General features: G+C 37.5%; 1 protein-coding gene across 3 annotated transcripts; it reads left to right on the top strand.

The window, feature by feature from the left end:
- The first annotated feature begins 176 nt into the window (after window positions 1-176).
- MDM2 (MDM2 proto-oncogene) lies at window positions 177-22869 on the top strand. 3 transcript variants are annotated; one of them, XM_037514019.2, is made up of 12 exons: window positions 177-505; window positions 973-1069; window positions 1204-1288; window positions 3612-3686; window positions 5563-5696; window positions 7644-7693; window positions 8472-8539; window positions 8672-8768; window positions 10809-10969; window positions 16418-16573; window positions 17090-17164; window positions 18811-22869. In XM_037514019.2, exons 3-12 carry the CDS (start codon window positions 1208-1210, stop codon window positions 19384-19386), a joined length of 1473 nt encoding a protein of 490 aa, XP_037369916.1. In that variant the 5' UTR covers window positions 177-505; window positions 973-1069; window positions 1204-1207; the 3' UTR covers window positions 19387-22869. The 3 variants fall into 3 exon arrangements, with proteins under 3 accessions (XP_037369916.1, XP_037369915.1, XP_054552212.1); XM_037514018.2 differs by lacking the exon at window positions 973-1069; XM_054696237.1 differs by lacking the exon at window positions 1204-1288 and having other exon boundaries at window positions 459-505.
- The last annotated feature ends 986 nt before the right edge of the window (window positions 22870-23855 follow it).

Genomic DNA, 23855 nt, shown 5'->3' with positions numbered 1-23855 from the left:
CCAGCGGCGCGCGCATGCGCCTCCTCCCAGCGGCGCAGGCCGCGGAGCCGTGACGCGCGCGCGCAGCTCCCGACCTACCCCTTAGCGGAGGGGCGGGGCCAAGCTCCCACCCCAATTGGCCGCGGCGACGGGGCCTGGCGCGCGCGCACAAAGGCCTGGATGGGCCGCGGCTTCCGGCGCGCTCCTCGCGGGCGATAGGGGGCGCGGGTCGGCGAAGTCGGCTCTTTCCGGGGCCTGTGTGGCCCGGGTGGCTAGAAGGAAGATGGGGCTAGAAGCCGAGTCTGAGGGGTACCCCTAACCCCTCTGACCGAGGTCCTGCCGCTTTCGCTGCAGGAACCTCCTTCTCAGGACCTAGTGCGTTCGAGCGCCCTGTTGGCCTGGGCCCCGCGAGTGAAATGGTCGCCAGGGTTCACGGCGTCGGGCTTCCGCGCGCCCCGTGAAAGGAACTGGGGAGCCTCGGAGACCCCCCCCAACTCCTGACGCGGAAAACTCCGCTTGGTGAGAAGTAAGTATCGGCCAGGGGGCGCGTGGTGGCTCTGGGGCTGCCGTGCGACGTGGGTGTTCCAGCTCGCGCTGGCCCCCCCGCCTCCGGCCCGCGCGCAGCCTTTGTGCGGGTCGTGGTGGGGGGCCCGGGCGCGCGGGCTCGCGGAGGCTTTGTTGTGAGCGGCGAGCCCGTCGCCGCCCGGGAGGAGGGCGGGGTTTGGGGGCCGGCGTTCCGGAGCTGGGGGTCGGGGGGGGGCTCCGCTCGGGGTAAAGGTCACGGGGGCGGTGGCGCCGCGGGGCGCCGGCCGCCTCAGGCTGGGGTCCCAACCGAGACAGGTGCGTGGGGTGTAGCCAGGCGGAGCTCCGCGCCGAGCCCGGGCGTGAGTGGGCTGGTTCGGTGGGAAGGTTGACTCAGCTTTGTTGCGCTGGTCAAGTTCGGACACGTTCCGAATCCGCCGTAGAAGGAGCTAAGCCCCGACTTGTCTCCAGCTGGGGCTATTTAAACGGCGCCTCTTGCTGGCTGTACACACTGGCCTTGGAGATTCGTGCCTCGAGCACAGACGTGCAGCTCTCCCTCCCGATCCAGGTAAGGAGCCCCTTGTTTATTGGTTTTGCTTTTCAGTAGAGGCATTATTGATGTCCTTTCTACCCGAGTTTGCCTTTTTCACAGATGTTTCAAGTTGTTGTCATGTGTTTTTTTTCCCCCCCCTCTCCTTGTAGGCAAATGTGCAATACCAACATGTCTGTTTCTACCGATGGTGCTGTAAGCACCTCACAGATTCCAGCTTCGGAACAAGAGACCCTGGTTGGTATTTTTGTCTGAAAATACTGTTTGAAAATAAAGTATTCCCATTGGAACGAAATGGTTCTTGAAATGAAATTTTATGTGTCAAGTTTCAGTTCTGCCATTCAGGCATGGGGTAAAGGTTAGCTGTAAGAATCAGTGTTTTCTTAGTCCTTTCACACACTGAATATAAAAGTGAGTTTCATTGCGTTCTTAAACATGGATAATAAAGCTTTGTTTAGTATATGATTGATATTTGTCCCCCCTATTTTGACCTGTTGGTATTTAATTTTTTAAGGAGTTTCTGAAAGTCGGAAATAATTCATGCTTGTTATAAAGATATTAGAAATGTACAAAGTAAAAACTGAAAATATCTTTCAGACATGTCTCCTTTTAAATCTTTTTTCTATGTGCATGCCACTCCCCATGTATATTTGCACATATGAATTTAAATCTGTGTTATTGTCATGCATGTTATTATACAAAAGCAGTGTTAAACTAAGATACTGTAAATAGCATCCTTGACAATAAATCTACAGAATTCTTTTTATTATTTTTCCAGAATTCTTTTTGATGGCTACATAGTGTTCCATAGCATTAGTACACGTTTTAAAAAATTTGTGCCTTTAACTGATTTCTTAAATGCCTTTAGTTTTTGGGTATTAAATATAGTGCTGCTTTTTACATGATCCTTACACAAATGTTATGTGGATATTCATGTAAGAAAAATTTTACAGAAGTAGAATTCCTAGCTGTTCAACTGTACACGCTTATTTCATTATTACTCATAACTTGCTCACCAGAAGATTGTAACCTCTGCCAGCACTGAATATTGCTGGTCTTTGTTATTTTTTTGCCATTTGTGGGAAGAGGGTAAAAGCTACTGTAAATTGTTTATTTCTTCTGGGATTCGCCTTTCCTTACCTGTTGACTTTTCTCTTACATTTATTGTAGTTTGTTAATTTATAGTAGTTCCCTTTGTTTGATGTGAATTTGTCATTTACAAATGTTATATTTAACTTTATGTCGTCTTTTCCCCCATGAGAAAGTTTTTATGAAGTCAGATGTGTTCACTTGTTGGATTTTGAATTTTATATCTTACTTTGAAAGAAATCTCCTATTCCAAGATTATTCAAATAATCCTGTGTTCTAGTATTTTTTATTATTACATCTAGATTTTCTCTAGGATTTTTTCACTTTAGATGTAAGGTTAAGAATGGTATTGTCTTTTATAAGTTTTCTTACTAATGCATGTCTTTTAAGTTTTACTAAGCTGATGGCTTTCCATTATAAGTTTTTAATTTGAATTGTTTTATGTAGTTTGAAATTAATAGAGCATATATAAAATTTTAGGAGAAAGGTAATTTTTTATGTTTTCTGAGGGTTTCTACTTTGAATAACCTGAAAATAACCACGTTGAAAAGTATGATCAGAACAATAACTAAGTGCTACATTTATTGTATATTTTAAAAAATTTCAGTTATTAAATTAACTGTTGATTAGCTGGAAATAGGCAGTTTTCTTAAATCTAGTTTTGAGAGATAGATCCCAAACTGGATGCTGTCAAATTCAAAGTGAAACAAAGGACTGGAGTATATTAAAAGAGGTGCAGAGGTCCCAATCCATTTAGGGGTGTCGGACTGTAAATGTACTTGAGCGTCGATAATTTTTTTTCCGCAACATATAGCACTGTCTGGTGCATGGTAGAAGCTTGGTAAATGTTAGGTAGATACTGAAATACACCAGCCAAGAAGCAGCATGATATTGTAGGAAGAAAATGCTGGATTATAGTTGAGGGAAAGGAGTTGAAGTTTCAAGTCCCTTAATTAATCTTGTCAGTTTGGGCTAGGTAGGTTTTCTAGCTTTCAGGAAAATAACTTGTAGAGAGAAAAGACTGGTAAAAGGACCCACCTAAAGATTTATTCTTTTCTCTTAGAGTCTGTAATTTAGCTAACTGTAAGTTTATTGAAGTATTCCATTTATGGCTGCTTGAGTTTAGCAGGTTGTGGGCAGATGATGGAAATAGCTGGAGAAAAAATTCCCACTGCCTTCGTATGGGTGCTGTTTCTCATTGCAACAGATGATATGTGAGGATTCTTATTATTTGCTTGATAATTAGATTTAGTATTTCCCCCCAGACCTCCTTCACAGTTCGTGATAATCATTTTATATAGTGTATTACATTTAGTAAAACCTTTATGACTTATTTCTTGAGGTCTAACCTTGTGGGGTTTTAAATTTTGTGTCTCTACCTTATTGAAATTTTTTATGGGCATGTTTGCTGTTGGGCTTATAGTTCTGGAATAATTTTTAATGTGTAATACCAATTCTTTGTTCTTTCTAGGTTAGACCAAAGCCATTGCTTCTGAAGTTGTTAAAGTCTGTTGGTGCACAAAAAGACACTTACACTATGAAGGAGGTAAGCTGAACTAGAGGTTAAAGAGATACCTGATGTCTTACGAGTTATATATAGTTGTGGGAGAAAATGGCCATATAGAGGAATTTTCAGTAAGTAGCAGTGTTAAGTATTATGATCACTTAGAGTATAATTTGAAGCTGGAAATTCTAATTATACTTGAATTTCATTTCTCAGCTAGGAGAAATTTGAGATATTTACACTGAACATAGTATGATATGAAAACACTTGTGATATTTGGTGACAAAAACAGGTCTTGCTGGTAAAATGTGATTTGCTGCCTACAATTGTAATTGGAGGACAAGCTAAATTTCAGTTAAAAGTTAGTGAAAATAAAGATAGAAAATCTTTTCCCATACAAGTTAATGGACCCCCTAAATTCTATCCAAGGACTTCTTGGGCATCCATGGATCCCAGGTTAAGAGCTTCTGCATTAGAGGTACATGAGTACAGTATACTGATCTTTCTGGGATAGAGGTGAGCTGATTCATGAACATATGATCTGTTTAATGAATACATTTCAATGTATAATTCTCTAGCTTTAAATTTGGGCACAGAACTATGATTTTCAGTGAGAGATTGGGCCATCTTAGGCAAAATTTCAATATGAATGAAATGTGCCTGTTCCCCATCTCTCCCACTGAGTTTATGGAGTTCCTATTGCTTGAAGTACCAACAAATGTTACCTGTATCAGTATAGTGAGAAGAGATTCCGGACCCTTTTCCTTTTCAGCCACACTTTTATAAACTTCCTTGAGGGATGTTTGGTAGAAGTTTAGGTTCTCTTTCCCCTTTCCCATTACCTGTCAACCATCTTTCCAGTCTGAAGTTATGTAGGAGTATTTCTTTATATCTGAAGCCTGCATAGCCAGTTGAAGTCTACAGAAAGTTGCTTGCAGAAATGTGTTAAGTTAAATGATGTTTTTGGGATTCTTAACTTGAGTTTGATATTTAATATATAATGATGTAAGGAAACTAAATATGTATTTGGTATAAGCAATAAGAAAAGACCATCATGAAGAATAAGAATGCTTATGCTAGATCATAACAGTAATGTATATGTTGTATTATCCAGTTGTAGAATCTTTGTTCTGGGGTTTATAGGAGAGAAATGGAAGCTAATATGGGACAGTAAAAAGAACCTGGCGTTAGGAGTAAGAAAAAAATGGGTCAGTTTCCTTGTTTGTAATCTATGAAAGAGGAATGAAACAATACTTGCAAAAGTATATTATGAACTGTAAAACACCATACATATTTAGGTGGTAGCCAATAGGTTTCTATGTCAATATCTTAAAATGTATTGCTGCCTATTTTATCTTAATAGAGGACACAGAATATAGTTTATATATTCAGGGTCATTATTTTTGTTACTGTTGCACAGATTTTATTTTGATATCTTGGAGGACTGACTTCACATTTACTGAAATCTCCCAAACTGTTGTAAGGATATAATTGGTCAATTTCCTGTCTGTCTTATCTGTAATGACTTCTGAGGCTATTGAGGTAGTGTGGTGTTTGTACTATTTACTAAATGGCTTCAGGTCACTGTGATATTTATGTTTTTGATTCTGCTGCTTTTTATTGCTATCATTGGTTTTGCATTTTGCTGCTTTTTCTCTCTAATACCTCGATATTAGCAGCATTAAATCTTCAGGAAAAAAGACATTTTAAAATTTATTCAAGTAAGTTGGAGAAGCAGTGTCTTTTCTTCAATCAAATTAAAAGGAAAATATTTAAAAGCAACTTTTTTTAAGAGTGTTGAATGGTTATCCTAGATGGTCATGGATGTAGGTGCTCTTTAGATAAATGACATCATTGAATGTATTTGAAACTAACAATAAATTTTAATTAATCATCAGAAATCATATTTCTATTTCAGGTTCTATTTTATCTTGGCCAGTATATTATGGCTAAAAGATTATATGATGAGAAACAACAGCATATTGTGTATTGTTCAAATGATCTTCTAGGAGATTTGTTTGGAGTACCAAGCTTCTCTGTGAAGGAACACAGGTAAGTTCTTCAGTTTTGGCCATTGTAAAAAGCCATTGGGTAGCAGTATAGCATATTGCTTGGGAATTTGAGCTCTGGAATCTTACAAACCTGAGTTTGAGACCTACCTAAGTCATTTACTAGTTGCGTGACCTAGATAAGTTAATTTACCCACTCTAAACCTTAGTTTCCCCAGTTTGTAAACTAGGAATAATATAAATATGTGGTTGGAGGTTATGATGATACAGTGTATGAAGAACATGTGTTTGGCATTGAGAAAGCATTCATGTGTTAGCTACAGTTACTGCGTATTAAAAAATAATATTATTGCATCCACTTTCAAAGCAGTCTTTATACCACCATGTGGTAAAGGCTTAATTTGAGCCTTAGGTACGTTAGTGATAATTTCCGCTCTCAAATACCATGATGGCGCTTAATCAGTTGAATTTAACCCAGATAACATTTGTAGAATTCTTCTACTGGTAACTGAAGAATGTTTTTTCCAGTCATTCTTATATTTGGAATTCTTTGTCCCATTTGGTTTAGCACAGTGTGGAATCATGCATGTATATCTTAATAAATGGAGTGAATACCTTATACTTGAAACAGTTAACTAGGTTCTACTAGTATGTAATTGATCAAGAAGATTATAAAAAAGATGGTAATAAAATGGTATGTTTACAACTTGAAAACAGCTTCGTTATTTTATACATTCATTACTGAATATTGGGAAAAGACAGAAAGCTTGGAAAATAGGGAAAAAAATGACTAATTTGTCATCAAAAGGTAGTTTACCAGTCCTTTTCATGTGCCTGTTTTAACCAAGGTGTGAAAATACCACATTTGATTTTTGTCTTGCTTAATTTAATATTATAAGCATATTTCCATGGACAAACCACTTTTGTCTAATTTTTTTTTAATCTATATTTTTTTAAAGATTTACTTATGCATGCAAAAACTGGGGGTGTAGGCCAGAGGTTTGGGGAGTGAGAGCATTCACCAGGGACAGAGTAGGGCGCAGAATGGGTAGATCTACTGAAATACACTGCTGAGGGGAGCAGCAGGTGAGACAGGAGAGGTCTGCTGCACGATGTGAGTCAGCTCCTTGGCCTGGGAGCAAACTCATGCCGCAGTGGCTGGTGATAGCTTGATAATGAGACTTTAACCCCTGCGCCACCAAATAGGCCCCACTTCTATCTGGTATTTATGTGATTTTATACCTGACGTTGAGATATAAGCTCTACATTTGTAAATTTAAGAAATAACTATATTAGTCATCTCGTAGCATTTGAGTATTGACTTTTCTGGTAATGTTTAGATGTGTAGTTCCTGATATTGAAAACTTTAATTCTAATATTTTGGTGGGAACATTAAAAATGATGTCTTGTGACCAGTAAATATTTCCTGAAATTGTTAAAAAGAAGGAAAAATGTACCATGATATCAATAACTGTTGCAATAAATGAATTGGCTTTCCGTTAGGTTATAAGCTCCAGGAGGGCAGAGATTTACTTCATTTTTTTCTTTTCTCCAGGTTCTAGAACAGTGCCTGGCACTGTTCAGTCTGTATTTATTTAATGGATGAAAACAGCTTTCTAATGTTTAAGATTAAGAAAGAGAATCCACTACATGAGTGATTTCTAGCACAGAGCTAGAAAATTTCTGCTTGACAGTAATCTGTGTCCTGCACTCACACTCTCTGGAGTGTTTTTGTAAAGTACAAACAAGGCACATTCTGGGAAATAGAGATGTGAAATCTTTTCAGCTAAGAGAGCCCTTGGTGTTTATTAAAAACTGTTGTATGTAATTGTTGTGATTGGTGCTTTTTAGGTCCTAGACACTTGCCAGTGACGTAAATTAAATGCAATAATTTAAAATTCAGTTTACGTGTAGTAGATCATATGCGTTTAAAAGTCCAGTTCAATATGTTTTTAAAATGTACATTTGTTTTTTTCCCCCTTCCTACCAGGAAAATATATACAATGATCTACAGAAACTTGGTAGTTGTCAATCAGCAGGGTAAGATAATTTTGAATACCATAAATATATACTGTAAAAATATTTTAAAGCTATTTTGTGTATATGCTGTCATTCTGAAATTGTCTCTTTAAAAGTTGCTTTAATTTTAGTGAACGAGAATGACGAATTTAAGAGGAAGAAATACGCATCACCTAAAATAACATGATACTAAAGTTGTAATATAGATTTGTGATAATGTAATTAAATATTGTGTTACCCATCAATTTAAGCCTTGGTATATCAGAATTAGAATTTGTTTTGAAAGGTTGATATTTAAAAGGTGTTGCATATTACACCTTGAAATATGTACTGAAAGGCTTTAGGAACTAAGGTGAATTCCATTTGAGTTAGGTAGGACTGTTTGAAAGGATGGATAATGGACAAAACTTTGTTTAATAATATGTGAGTAAGTGACATTTTACTTCCCTACCTCTAGACGTGTGGTTCTCAGCTGGGTATTTTGGGGTTGCATATCCCTTTGATAATCTGATAAAAGCACTGAGTTCTTCCAAAAAGAAACACATAAATATGCAGTGATAAGCTGGTAAATATTTAACAGCCACTCTCAGGGAAAAGCCCTTATTTGTAGTGGTTGTTAATGTCAGTTGTATAAATAGCTCCTACTATGGCCATTTCCAAGCTACAAGCATGGAGTTGGGAAGAGATATATACAGTCTGCTTGTGAATACTGTTAGATGTTGGCTCCAATATGCTAGACTTTTTAAAGCACTTTACACATATTAGCCTACTGAATTTTCACTTTTTTGTTTCCTATTAGAACCATCAGATTCAGGCACACCTGTGAGTGAAAACCGGTGTCATCTTGAAGGTGGAAGTGATCAAAAGGTATCACTTTGAAATAAACTCAAACCCATTCTGTTAGATTTCTTGAAAATTGGAAAGGGTATTTCAAACAAAGATTCTTTTTTTTAATTTCCCTGATGTTAAGTTTGTGGGTTTTTCCCCCTTAATGCTTAGGACTTTGTGCAAGAGCTACAGGAAGAGAAACCTTCGTCTTCAGATTTGGTTTCTAGACCATCTACCTCATCTAGAAGGAGAACAATTAGCGAGACAGGTATATGTGAATATTTAATTTGCACTTTAAAATAACTTTTTTAGTGTTCATTCTCTAATGAAATGAATTCATTGAGGATCAGTAAAATTGTGCTTTTTTTAGTTTAAATGGATTTCAGTTTCATTATTTTATAAAATACACTTGGCTTAAAAATTGTTTTCTTTAGCAACATTTTTGTGGTTGATTACAATAGACACAGTTTACTGTGCCTCGTTGGAGTTGATCATTAGTGAGCTCTCTTTTTATTCAAGACAATAGAGGACAAGGATATAAACTGTTTTAATCATTATTTTTAGTCACCTTGGCAGTCATCTTTTACAGACAAAAGATAACGGAGGACGATACTGTTGCCTGATGAGAAAAAGTCATAACTTTAAACTGATTCAGGAGAGACTTCATCAGATTAGTGATGTAGAATGGATAAACCCAGACTAGAACTTGAACATAAGGGCAGCAAGAGCAGGGGTTCTCTTATTAAATACCTGGTACTGGTATAAATGGGTATTTGGGGGAAAAGATCATTATATTTGTACCTTATGCCCAAATGAATTGCAAAGGAAGTAATGAAGTAATTTCAATACATTTGAAAAATACTTGGACAGTAAGTCAGAATATTAAAAATCCAAATAACATAGAACAAAAAGTTCAGAAGTTTTTCATAGGAAGTGCAAACTAACATATATGAAGTGATTTTACAGATACTAAAATAGGCCAAAAGTTATTTTTTTCTGGTCTATCATATTAACAAAGATAAATTTTTTTACTCATTCTTGCTAACCTGTTTGTTGGCACTTAATATATTAATTGGGATACATGGTTAAATCTTTGTGGATTATAAAAGAGTTGGAATTTCTACCATTATCCTAGTAACACCACTTCTAGGAAGCTGTCCTAGGGATATTAAGCAGAAACTCAAAGATGATATGTATCGATATTATGTATAGGATTACTTAATCACTAGGAGGTATGAAACTTTTTTCATATGCTTCTAATCATTTGTATTATATGAATTACCTTTTTATTCTTTGACTTTTTTCCCACTCAAGTGTGTCTTTTACTTGATTGTGGTAGGGCTTTGTATAAAATAGATATTAACCGTCTTCTACTACATATGTTATTTTCTCCTAGTCTGACATTTACCTTTTAAGTTTTTTTTTTTTTTTAAGAGGCATGTATTTTTTTTTATTTATTTATTTGTTTGTTTGTTTGTACATGCACTGGGTATAGTCAGAAACGTGGGAGGGTGAGAGAATTCACCAGAGCCAGAGCGGGGAACAGAGCAGGCAGAAGGACCAAAGTACACTGCTGAGGGGAGCAGCGGGCAGCAGGAGAGGTCTGCGCGCCATGTGGGACCCTCCTCTGGTGGCTGGGGAGCAGCCGGGGATCGAACCGGCGCCGCAGAGGCCGCGGGCAGCCTCGCAACCCAGCGCTCAACCGCTGCGCCACCGGGGAGGCCCTACCTTTTAAGTTTTATGGTATTTTGTTTTCTTGTAAATTTAATTAACATAGTCTAATTGTGATTGTCTTTTTTCTTGAAGATTTCACAGTGTCATATCATACTTAATCACCCGGTATTATAAGAATATTCTTTTAAAAGTGCTTGAATGGTTCTTTTTTGTGTGTGTGTTCTGTAATCCATTTAGAATATATTTTGATGTCTGATACAAGATAGGACTCTCATCTTCCTGAGAGATGTGGTAATCTAACTTTAAGTCAGAGATAACTTAATGTAAAATGAAGTGGATTGTTTTCAACAGTTTGGATTTCTGTTGAAAATACAGGGTACTGAGGAAATTGTGACTTAATGGAGATGAAGTTCTACAAGCTTAAAAACCTTAAAGAAATACAGTGATCTGCTCTACCATTCAGTTGGACAAATCTATTTAAACTGCTAACTTTTGAAATGAGTAATTCAGTATTTTTCTGTTTAATTTCATTGAAATTAAATTTTAGTACAAATAGAAACTCGACAGTTAAATTTTAAAATAAATCACAAAATAGCAATCAATGTAATTATTCTGTTTTCCCTTACATGTCCAGAAGAAAATTCAGATGAATTAACTGGTGAACGACAACGAAAACGCCACAAATCTGATAGTATTTCCCTTTCTTTTGATGAAAGCCTTGCTTTGTGTGTGATAAGGGAGATATGTTGTGAAAGAAGCAGCAGCAGTGAATCGACAGGGACTCCATCAAATCCGGTAATTTTCTTGTTTTAAATGAAACAGTGCTCTTATTTTAAAGATCTGGTTTTGGCAGTTCTAATAAACATTCAAGTAGAATGCACATATGAGATACGTGATTGCTAATATACACAAGTGGTCCATTTTTCTTTCAAATAAAACTATATAGATCTTCCCTACTCTCCATCTCAGGCTTGAGAAGGGTAAAAAAAATAGTGGAATTGGGGGGGGGTGTATATTGAAAAAAAGTTGTTTTTTTTTTTTTTAAAGATTTATTTATGCATACAAGAACTGGGGTGTAGGCCAGAGGTGCGGGGGTTGAGAGGATTCACCAGAGACAGAGTGAGGAGCAGAGCAGACTGATCTACTGAAATATACTGTTTAGGGGAGCAGCAGGCAAGAGAAGAGAGGTCTGCTGCACCATGTGTGGCATAGAACTCGTGCTGCAGTGGCTAGTGATAGCTTGATAGCGCTGAGACTTAGGGCCACCAGGGAGGCCCTGGAAAAAATTTTTAACTATTAATAGTAATGTCACCCTACTACATATTGGAGAATCTTTGGGCCATTGCACCAATAGTAAATTAAAATAAACTGGAGTTTACAGTAGTCTGAGAATTCAAATTTAAAAGTTTACTTTTAAGGGCCTCCCTGGTGTTGCAAGGGGTTAAGATCTGCACTGTGAAGCAATCTGCAGCCTCTGCAGCACGAGTTCGATCCCCAGCCAGCCAGAGAGAAACCCACATGGCACAGCAGACCTCTCCTGTCTCGCCTGCTTCTCCCCTCAGCAGTGTACTTGGTCATTCCGCCTGTTCTGTTCCCCACTCTGTCTCTGGTGAATCCGCTCACCCTCTGCATCTCTGGCCTATACCCCAGCTCTTATATGCATAAATAAATAAATCTTTAAAAAATAAAATAAAAGTTTACTTTTAAGAAAATACAGGAACAGGGCCTCCCCTGGTAGTGCAGCACTTGAGCGCTGGGCTGTGAGGCTGCCCTCAGCGTGTGCCACGCCAGTTCAATCCCTGGCTGCTGGGGAGGGTCCCACCTGGCACGCAGGCCTCTCCTGCCACGCCCACTGCTCCCCTCAGCAGTGTATTTCGTCAGTCTGCCTGTTCTGTTCCCTGCTCTGGCTCTGGTGGGTTCTCTCGCCCTCCTGCGCTTCTGACTGTACCCAGTGTTTGTATGAATGAATGAATGAATGAATGAATGAATGAATGAATGAATGAATAAATAAATAAATAAATAGAAAATGCAGGGACAGAAATGAAAATTGGTTAAGTTAGGTATCTTAGATTTCTAAGGCAAATTTATCTTGAATATTTAAAGTGAAAAAACCATTTTTTCATTATAGGTATCAGTAAGTGAGCATAATCTCAGCTTCAGATTTACTGAATATAGGTGTAGATATGAGGGAAGATCTGCTTACTGATTGCACAGATGATGAGAGAGTGTCAGTATTTTTTGATTATTGATACAAAATTCCAAAGTGTTAGCCAGAAGTAAAATTGTTGGGATGTCACTGAAAGAAGTTTGGTAAAACTTTTTGTTAACAAGAATGCTTGACAGATGGAGTATTTTCTTGTCACTAAACACTTTTCTTTAAAATGTTATAAAATTTGGGGCCTCCCCGGTGGCGCAGCGGTTGAGCGCTGGGCTGGGAAGCTTCCCGCAGCCTCTGCAGCACCGGTTCGATTCCCGGCTGCTCCCCGGCCACCGGAGGAGGGTCCCGCATGGCGCGCAGACCTCTCCTGCCGCCCGCTGCTCCCCTCAGCAGTGTCCTTCGGTCCTTCTGCCTGCTCTGCTCCCCGCTCTGGCTCTGGTGAATCCTGTCACCCTCCTGCGCTTCTGACTGTACCCAGTGCTTGTATAAATAAATAAAATAAATCAAAAGAGAGAGAGAGAGAAATCTACCCGCTATTCTTTAAAAAAAAAAAAAAAAAAAAAAAAAAAATAAAATGTTATTAAATTTGGAATCTTATTTGTGATGACAGCAGTGTCTCAGGGTCATTCTGAATGTTAGGGATCACTTTATATATATAGGTGTGTGGGGCTGAACTGATTGTGATAGTACATTTTTCTCTTGCAAAGCAGTGATTTCATGGATACAGATGTTACCACTAGGGTTAGTATTTAATACAGCTGTTACCTGTGTAAGCCACTAGATGGCTTGGTGAGTTCCTCTTAGAGCAGATTCTTCAGTCAGTAGACAATTGTCTGCCAGGTTCCATTTGGCACTGGAGATATAGTGGTAATAAAGATAGGCACAGTCCAGTCCTCATGGAGAGATAGATCATCAACAATTAATTAAAATTTTAATTAATGCTATAAAAATATATAAATGATCTGAAATTTGAATCCAATTAAAACTTGATGTGTACTCAGATTTTATGTTTGGATAATTTTATTGCTTACAGATGGTTTAAGTAAAATTTCCCATTAAACTTAGTCTTTTGTTAAAGTTATTTCAGAATTCTAGCTGAAACAAGATATTAAAAGATATTTAAACTCTTCATTCTTGGTTTCTACCTGGGACACTACCTTTTTGGAAGCAACATTAAGGGCATTTTTTTCTTATTGTTTGTCCTATACTTCTAAAAATCCTGTCTATTAAAGTCTGTTGTTCTTCAAACAAGGGATCAAAAGACGAAAATAGCAGGCAAACTATAAATCGGAGCCATTCAGCTGGGGAGGGGGAAGGAGATGGCGAGGGATCAAAACCTGGGAAGGGAGAGCTCAAGAGACTGATGATGATTCACGGGTGTCTCGGTGGTAGTAATTTTATGAGGATTACACACTTGAAAAGAGAATGAATGATGATGTAAAAAGTATATAAATTAAAAAAAAATCTTTTGTTCTTCAGGCTAAGTCCCTAGTTGTGAAAACTTTCTGTCGGGCCAATTTTTTTCCCCCTTCATTTTAGCTTGCCTCATATAAGAATGCTGTGGTTATCATTTGATGTCCACATCAAATGTTTGTGAAGATAATTTAAAGGGAAGTGTACTTGCTGTCCATCTTCCTTTTGAGTTTTAATAAATTGGAGAACTAAGTTCTAGGCTTGATGCTAGGAAGTTTATCTCAGGTGGGAAACGTGTTTGCAGGAGGGAACTTGATTTCTAAATGGGAAAACAAGGATTTGGGTTTGAAGTAAGTTTAAGATCCGGTAAACTGATGATTGTCACAATGGGAATTCAGGGGAAAAAAGGTTTTATTTTTTTTTAACATCAGAATTTAAGATCTTTCCAGACCAAACCTGTCAAGTGCTTTTAAAATATATACGTTTAAACGTTTCTGCATCATTCTCTTTTGAACTTTAACTAATTTTTTAAAAACAATTTAATAACTTTCTTCATAGTCCCCTTAGTGGGCAAGCTGTATCTGAGAAGGATTGGATAGTAACTATTTTGGCGATGCATGCCATAAGGTTCCTGTTGTAATTACTGAACTCTACTGCTGTAAGGCAGAAGCAGCTATACATGACAGGTTAACAATTGGGCATGGATGTGTTCAGTGGAACCGAAATAAGTGTGTAATGCACCATAGAAGATGCTTTTCTGCGACTTCATTTTTCTAGTGATTTACCTCATTCAAAATTTGTGCATGAGGAGTTAGTTCATTGAGATATCCATTTTATTTACTTTTTTAGAGATGTTATTCTAGTTTGACTGGTGATTTCAACCTGAGAAATTGAGTCCTTGGTAGGAATTAGAATTGCTTTAATTTGATAAATGTTACGTTTACTGCTTCGATCTTTATATATAAACTATTACATATGATGGAAGTTTTAGATATTATTTAATCTATACTTCTTTCATAGTTATGAAGCATTGTGGCCTTCACCAGTTAAATATTCAAGGTTAAAAAGTCATTTAGTGGCAAATCAAGAATAAGAATGTGTATGTTGACTTCTAAACTAGAGTGCTTTTTCTAGTTCTAGACTTCTAATTTTGTACATGTCCCTACCCTTAGCCACCGACAGCAAATGAAGTCCTAAAATGAGAAAATTTTTTTAAGGATTTATTTATGCATATAAGAGCTGGGGTACAGGCCAGAGATGTGGGGAATGAGAGGATTCACTAGAGACTGAGTGGGGAGCACAACAGACAGATGTACTGAAATACACTGCTGAGGGGAGCAGCGGGCGAGGCAGGAGAGGTCTGCTGCACCATGTGGGTCACCTCCCGGGCTGGGGATAGCTTCATAGTTCTGCGTCTTAACCACTTGCGCCACCAGGGAGGCCCCTAAAATGAGAAATTATATGAGCAGACACAGAATTGTAAAAGGAAAAAAAAATTGAAAGGTTGTCCAAAGAAATTATTCTCAGTGTTCTTCGAAAAACATAAATCTTATAATTATTGTATTCATTGTGGCTACTATTAGTCCACCAGTCTCAAGATACAAAGATGATATGGTCTTGATGCTTAAATTGTGTATATTCAGATAAAAAGTGTACATTCAAAATTATGTTTTGCATTATTTATGTTGAAAATATATACTCAGTGGTGTCAGAAAGATAATTAAAGTTGGAAAAGCTCTTTTAGTTACCATATGGGCAAAAGCCTTGTCAAAAAGGGCTGCACAGGTCTCACTCATAGCAGGAATCTAGAAAACTTAAATAAGGGACCAGGAAAATGAATATAAGAAAGTGAAAATCAAAATCAACAAAAAACTATGAACCAGAGACACTTTTTGGGGGGTGGGGGGCGGGAGGGGAAGGATTGGGGTCAGAATGGGGCGTTTGCAATTGTATGGGGGAATATAAAAATAAAATTTAATATTTAAAAAAAAAAAAAAAAAAAAAAGGGCTGCACAGGACTTAAAACTGTCAAGTTATTCCAGGTAGAGTGGAAAGGTGTAGAAATTGACCTGTGAAGTTTGGTGTAGGAAACAGTCTAGATTTGGCTGGTTGTTCATGTTTAGTGGAGGGGAGTGAGTATTTAGTTGGAGATAAGATGAAAATGTTAATTCAGTTGTATGTACTTGAATGCCAAGGTCATTTCAGCATTTTTCCTTTATGTAATACAGTTTTGAACAGGGAAAATAATGTAATAAAAAAGAATCTTAATCCAGTATCTGTGTGCAGGGTGGATCTGAGGAGGGAAGTACAAGCACAGATGAGAGTCAGGAAGCTATTATGGAGGCCAACAGGCAATACAAAGTAGCTTTTTTTTTTTTTTTTTTAAGATTTATTTATTTATACAAGAACCGGGGTACAGGCCAGATGTACAGAAGGGTGCGAGGATTCCCCAGAGACAGAGCGTGGAACAGAATGGGCAGACTGATGAAATACACAGCTGAGGGGAGCAGCGGGTGCGACAGGGAGAGGTCTGCTGCGCCATGTGGGTTTCTCTCTGGCCAGCCAGGATCTAACCTGCGCTGCAGGCTGCGGACAGCTTCACAGTGCAGCGTTCAACTGCCTATGCCGCCAGGGAGGCCCTAAAGTGGCATTTTTGTTTCTTCTGATTTTAGGATCTTGATGCTGGTGTAAGTGAACATTCAGGCGATTGGTTGGATCAAGATTCTGGCTCAGATCAATTCAGTGTAGAATTTGAAGTTGAGTCCTTGGATTCAGAAGATTATAGCCTTAATGAAGAAGGACAAGAACTCTCCGATGAAGATGATGAGGTAGTGTTTTTTTCCTTAATTCTGAAGTTGGTAAATACCTTCTAAATTATTGATTGGTGAGATAGAAATGCATTCAGACTTTACTTGAAATCTTTGCTTCTTCATTTGTTTAAACTAGAATAATGTTTTGTGGACTTGAGGCTTTTCCTTATTTATCTTAAAACTGCTTATGCCAAGAAGTCAGTAGACCTTAATGAGAATTCTTAGTCTACTCAACAAATACTTAATTAAATTTTCATCTTTTAATATTAACTAACTTTTCATAAAAGTCAGATATACTTGAAATTAACACATAATATCTCGAATGTGTTACCTGGAGGTTACTACCTTCAGCACTTTGTTTCAGTTTTATTTGATATTTCCATATTTATAAAATAAAAATGTTTGGGCTAAATTTTTGGCTTTATTCATTTTAAATACTTTTCTGTTGAATTGTTACAGTGAATAAGGTTTTCATTTTTTCCTTCCCCTTTACATTCATTCCATGAATTGATGCTAATGGATTTATTTTATTAGGTATATCGTGTTACTGTGTATCAGACAGGGGAGAGTGATACAGATTCATTTGAAGATCCTGAAATTTCATTAGCTGTAAGTATACGTTTACATTTTTAAGAAATTGAAAATGTCTTTGAGGTCAAGATTAGAAAAATGAGATGAGGTAATTTTATAAAGCTAAAATAATTTTTAAATTTTTTTTAAGATTTATTTATTTATGCATACAAAAACTGGGGTACAGACCAGAGTGTGGGAGGGTGAGAGGATTCACCAGAGACAGAGTGGGGAACAAAACAGGCAGATCCACTGATACACTGCTAGCCCGTGATCGAACTCATGCTGCAGTAGCTGCCGATAGCTTGATAGCACTGAGACTTTAATTCCTGTGCCACCAGAGAGGCCCCTAGAATTTCAGCTTTAAAAGAACTTTATTATGGAAAACTTCGAAGTATGTACAGTACAGAATAGTCTGTGTATATATCTGTGGTATCTTTAGATAATGTGGTAAGATTTGCCATTAAAGAAGTACTTAAACTTTTACATTTCATGCTTTACTGGGTTTCCAAGGTATTAGGTTTTTTTTTTTTAATTGTTGCTTTAACTTTTGTTCTGAATGTTGTCTTTTATTATATTTGAATAGGAAATCTCATTTTTTGGTCTGAATTAGAAACTGTTATTTAAACGCAAATCCGAAGGTGAAATTGTAACATTGTCAAAATTTTTTTTTGCTCTGTTAGAAAATAATCCTGTTGACTCATTTGGTTACGAGAAATGTTTCAGACATAGCTCTTGCACTTTATTGAACTCTTTGAAACACCGCCCCCCCCCCACCCGTCCTCACTATCACAAGATCTTTATCTTGGGAGCAGAAGAAAGGATAAACAACTAAGGAACATATGTTTTAGATAGTGAAAGGGACAGTAATTTTTTTTTTTTTTTTAAATTTCTAGAGGCATGTCTTATTTATTTATTTATTATTTATTTGTTTGTTTGGTTTATACACGCACTGGGTACAGTCAGAAGCGCGGGAGGGTGAGAGAATTCACCAGAGTCAGAGCGGGGAGCAGAGCAGGCAGAAGGACCGAAGGACACTGCTGAGGGGAGCAGCGGGCGGCAGGAGAGGTCTGCGCACCATGTGGGACCCTCCTCCGGTGGCTGGGGAGCAGCCGGGGATCGAACCGGCTGCAGAGGCTGCAGGCAGCTTCGCAACCCAGTGCTCAACCGCTGCGCCACCGGGGAGGCCCAGGGACAGTAATTTTTAATTGGCATTGATGGCTAAGAATGTTTTTGTCATTCCTTTGTGGATGAGCTTAGGGAACACTGAATCCATCCCTGGTTTTAGAGTACTGACGAGGGAGTCTTAGTGGTAGATTGAGCAGTATTGTCTAGCTTGATTGGGTGGACATTGGCTACAATATACAAGGGTGAACCTTAAAAGGAAGTAAAGTACAGAATAAAAGATCCCATAGCACTTGCTTCCGCTAAATGAACAAACTGTATCTGTGAATACATGTTTGTATATGATTTGACTGGAAAAAAAAAAAGTACTAACAATCTCATATTTGAGGAAAGACTGACATGTTGAATATTTTATGTAAAGCATGAAATTCTGAAAATTGAGCTGTGTGATGATAAATTTACTTTTTACATACCTTTACATTTTACATACATTTACCTTAGGCTAGCATTACTCTAATTAGTTAATAAAGATTTATGGAAACTGTCTTATTTCATTGAAGGACTACTGGAAGTGTACTTCGTGCAATGAAATGAATCCTCCCCTTCCACCACATTGCAATAGATGTTGGGCCCTTCGTGAGAATTGGCTTCCTGAAGATAAAGGAAAAGAAAAAGGGAGCATGCCTGAGAAAGCCAAACTAGAAAACTCAACACAACTAGAAGAGGGCTTTGATGTTCCTGACTGTAAAAAACCTACAGTGAATGATTCCAAAGAATCCTGTGTTGAGGAAAATGATGATAAAATCACACAAGCCTCTCAATCGCAAGAAAGTGAAGACTATTCTCAGCCATCAACTTCTAATAGCGTTATTTTTAGCAGCCAAGAAGAGGTCAAAGAATTAGAGAGGGAAGAAACACAAGACAAAGAAGAAAGTATGGAATCTAGTTTTCCCCTTAATGCCATTGAACCTTGTGTGATATGCCAGGGTCGACCTAAAAATGGTTGCATTGTCCATGGCAAAACAGGACATCTTATGGCGTGCTTTACATGTGCCAAGAAGCTAAAGAAAAGAAATAAGCCCTGCCCTGTATGTAGACAACCAATTCAAATGATTGTGCTAACTTATTTTCCTTAGTAGTTGAGCTGTCCATAAAAGTTGAATTATATATTTCTAACTATATAACCTAAAAATTTAGACATGAAATTTTTTATTTTTTCATCTATTTGAGTGAGACAGTATCTCCATGTAGATATCTTTTCTGTATTAAAATTTACCTAGTTTGGGAGGACAATGGAATAGTTAGTTACGTTTAGGAAAACTACATTTCTTCTTTATATTTTATAATTAATTTAATTAGAATTGGATATATATCTCATCCTTTACTCCATCCCTCATTTTAAATCATTTCCACTTCCTCTTAAATGGGGAGTATCTGATCTTTTTAAAAAATAAAGTGGTGCATTGAAACATAACTTAGTATCTTTTTGTGAAAGGAGAAGAAATTTGTATGGAAGATGTAATACTTACATTTTAGATACTTTTAACTTCCAATTCCTAGTTTATCTTTTTCAGAACCTCTTAAAATATTTCCACTTAAAAAGAAATTGTTAAATTTGGTACCATGTAAATAAAAATGCACTTCTCATTCTCCATTTCTTCTCAGTATAGTAAGAGCTAGGTGGTCATGATGTCAGATGAGAAGTCTTGAGAATAACCTTCATTTATCAGCAAGACAATACTTTTTAAGAGCCTCACTAGAAGAATATGGAATTATTCTAGAGGTCTAGTCTGTATATTAGGCGCTTTCCACACTTAATTTAGTGAAATCTATTGTTTTCCCTCTTTTGGAAAGCGATTTTTATTTTTTTAGGTAATATTGGTTTACCTCAGTATACATAATGCAGAGGTAAAAAAACAATTCTCAGACACTTTGACATACCTTCTTGGACTGGGTTGGTTACCTGGTTCTTGGTACTTACATGAGTATCAGACCTTTGTTTAAGGCCAGTTTTAAAAATCCTTTAATTCACAAAAACTAATTCAGAAATTTAATAATAGGGACTGTTCATTTTTAAACTAGCAGGAAATTTGTAACTTCTCTAAATTGGGCAGAAATTATATGTCATTTCAAGAATGAAGAGATCAGGACATAGGATTTTGAAATATCTCAGACTGCATAGATTCACATCTTGATTTATTACATAAATATGAATCTTAAGAAGAACCACTTTGATTAGAGGTCCTGGTGTTTTTCTCCTATATGACAGATGTACATACTGAGATGCAGACACTGCTCGCTTCGGCAGCACATGTACTAAAATTGAGATGCGGACAGTAAGCTCATCTATTAAGTTTGTAGTAAAACTGGAATAATTTTGCACAAACTTGTGTGTGCTGGTTACAAACAGTGCATTGTGTTAAACTTTAAAAAAACAAATACCATAGACATACTTGATTTACCCAAATGGCTGAAGGAATCAGTACCTTAGCTACAAAATGATCCTCAAAAACATTAAAGCTTTATTAATTTGGGATTTATAATACTAGGACTAAATAGAATTGGTCCTTTGTGAGAAGGAAAGGTTAAATGTATGCAAATAGATAACATGTAGCATCCCTGTGCTCTCTATATATTACTAATATAGTCTTATTGTCTGAATTTTTAGGATTAGTATATATGTTATTTATTGATAAATAAACAATTTATTAAATGGGCGACTAATTGTTTTAAGAATGTGGTTATTAGCTCTTACACTTCTTCCATAATGTAATGAGTTTTGTTAAAATAGAAATTGTATTTGGTTTTTTTGTTTCTGTTTTTTTTTTTTAAATAGAAATTATGTTTGAATGTCATCTTTTTTGGGTAATCAAAGGTGCAAGTCTGAATGTGTTTTATTGGAAAGGCCATGCCTATCCAGTCATCCCTAGTTATCTATGGGGGTGGGGTGGGCTTGGTTTCAGAAAACCTCCCCCAACCCCATAGCAAAATTCTTTGATGTTCAAGTCCTGTATATAAAAATGACATCATATTTTCATATAAGCCTTTATACATTCTCATATACTTTAAATCGTCTCTAGATTGCTTATACTACTTGATGCAATGTAAATGCTGTGTAAATAGTTATCATGTGGTATTGTTTAGGGAATAATCACAAAAGAGTCTATACCTGCAACATTAGTAGGCCTAACTATATAGTGGTTTTTTGATTCATGGTTGAATCAATGCCTGTGGAACCCACAGACTTGTCGGCTTGACTGTACGCATATCAGTGGGCAACTTGATGCAATTGGGAGCCTTCAAAGCATTGAATAACACCGCCTTGAGAGAGTAATTTTACATTTTAGTAGGGGTGGGAAATGCTAGTTTCTCCTTAACCTTGTTCATTTATGTTTAGGATATAGCAGAATGACTTGAGTAGTTCTCAGCAAGTGATAGTGAAAAGTCTGGAAGGAATGTAGCCAGGGCACTTGTCAGCATGAAGAACCCTATTGTAATTGCCTATTTATTTCTCTTTGTTATCTGTGAAGCTAAATTCTATGAGGACCTCTTAATTGTAATACACATAAATAGGAGCTCAATAGAACGAATCAAAGCATTGGGACTGAATCTTGAAGCTCTCTTTAAAGCAAAGACCTCTGTGCCCCAAGCCAGATAAGGATTCACTGGTTTCGCTTAGATTTTATTTTAACAGGCATTTTATTTTATTTATTTTATTTTTTTTAATGTAGAGGCATGTTTTTTTATTTATTTATTTGTTTGTTTTTGTTTATACATGCACTGGGTACAGTCAGAAGTGCGGGAGGGTGAGAGGATTCACCAGAGCCAGAGCGGGGAGCAGAGCAGGCAGAAGGACCAAAGTACACTGCTGAGGGGAGCAGCGGGCGGCAGGAGAGGTCTGCGCGCCATGTGGGACCCCCCTCAGATGGCCGGGGAGCAGCCGGGGATCGAACCGGCGCCACAGAGGCCGTGGGCAGCTTCGCAACCCAGTGCTCAACCGCTGCGCCACCGGGGAGGCCCTTAACAGGCATTTTAAAGGTATTGATTTGTGTTTAGGTTTGAAGGCTGGTGATAACTGCAAGTTGTCATGGCACTGTGTTGTGAAGCATTTGTAGTTGCACTTTCTGGCATGGATTGCGTTTTTTGATTCATGGTTGAATCTATGCATGTGGAACCCACATTGGACTCGGAGCTGGGTTTTGATTTAGTTCTTACAAAAGAGTACTTAACTCAGCTTAAAAAAGAAAAATTGTTTAAAGTTTGTGGCTGTCAAAAATCTGCAAAGAGCTGATGAGACTCAACAACAACAAAGAAAATAATCCAGTCAAAAAATGGGCAGAAGAGCTAAAAAGAAACTTCTCTGAAGAGGAAATGCAAATGGCCAACAGGCATATGAAAAAATGTGCAACATCACTTGTAATCAGGGAAATGCAAATCAAAACTACCATGAGATACCATCTTACACCAGTGAGAATGGCACATATTAAAAAAACTAGCAACACCAAATGTTGGCGAGGGTGTGGAGAAAAAGGAACTCTTCTGCACTGTTGGTGGGAGTGCAAACTGGTCCAACCACTGTGGAGAGCTGTGTGGAGATTTCTGGACCTACTAAACATAGAGCTTCCATATGATCCAGCAATTCCACTCCTAGGTATTTACCCAAAGGACACAGAAACATCAATTCCAAAGAACACCTGCACCCCTATGTTTATAGCAGCACTGTTTACAATAGCTAAGCTTTGGAAACAACCCAAATGCCCAAAAATAGATGACTGGATCAAGAAGATGTGGTACATATATACCATGGAATATTACTCAGCATTCAAAAAAGATAAACACATGCAATTTGCAGCAACATGGATGGCGCTGGAAGGGATCATGCTCAGCGAAATAAGCCAAAAAGAAAAAGAAAAATACCGGATGGTCTCACTCATAGCAGGAATCTAGAAAACTTAAATAAGGGACCAGGAAAATGAATAACTATAAGAAAGTGAAAATCAAAATCAACAAAATACTATGAACCAGAGACACTTTTAGGGGGGCAGGGGCGGGAGGGGAGGGATTGGGGTCAGAATGGGGGGGGCTGCAATTGTATGGGGAATATAAAAATAAAATTTATTATTAAAAAAATAAAAATAAATAAAAAAATAATAAAGTTTGTGGCTGTGTGTGTAACTACCATATAGTCTGCTTCATTTGTTTATAGGGAATTTTTTACATTTACAAATAATGCTGTGAAAAAGTAAGTGATTGAAAGCACATTAGTAGAAGATGCTCAGAAGTTTTACAAATTGTAGAATGGACTACTAACAGGAGCTAATGAAAAGCAACAGAAAATAGAAAGCAGTGTGAAATGATAAGCATATGAGAGAGTCCCCATGTGTTCAATAATTTATTATAAGTAATGGATTTGTAATGGTGTATATAAATATTGTTAGAATAACATTTTGAGTTAGGAACCATACTTGTAAAACATACTTGAATTCTTTTTCTTTTTTAAAGATTTATTTTTTTTTTAAAGATTTATTTATGTATACAAGAATTGGGGTGTAGGCCAGACCACTGCTGGGGGTGAGAGGATTCACCAGAGACAGTGGGGAATAGA

Source organism: Talpa occidentalis, unplaced genomic scaffold, assembly GCF_014898055.3.
Source record: "Talpa occidentalis isolate TD23 unplaced genomic scaffold, MPIMG_talOcc4v2.1 talOcc4.16, whole genome shotgun sequence".
NCBI classification, from domain to species: domain Eukaryota; kingdom Metazoa; phylum Chordata; class Mammalia; order Eulipotyphla; family Talpidae; genus Talpa; species Talpa occidentalis.
This window is presented reverse-complemented; position numbering and strand designations above follow the sequence as displayed.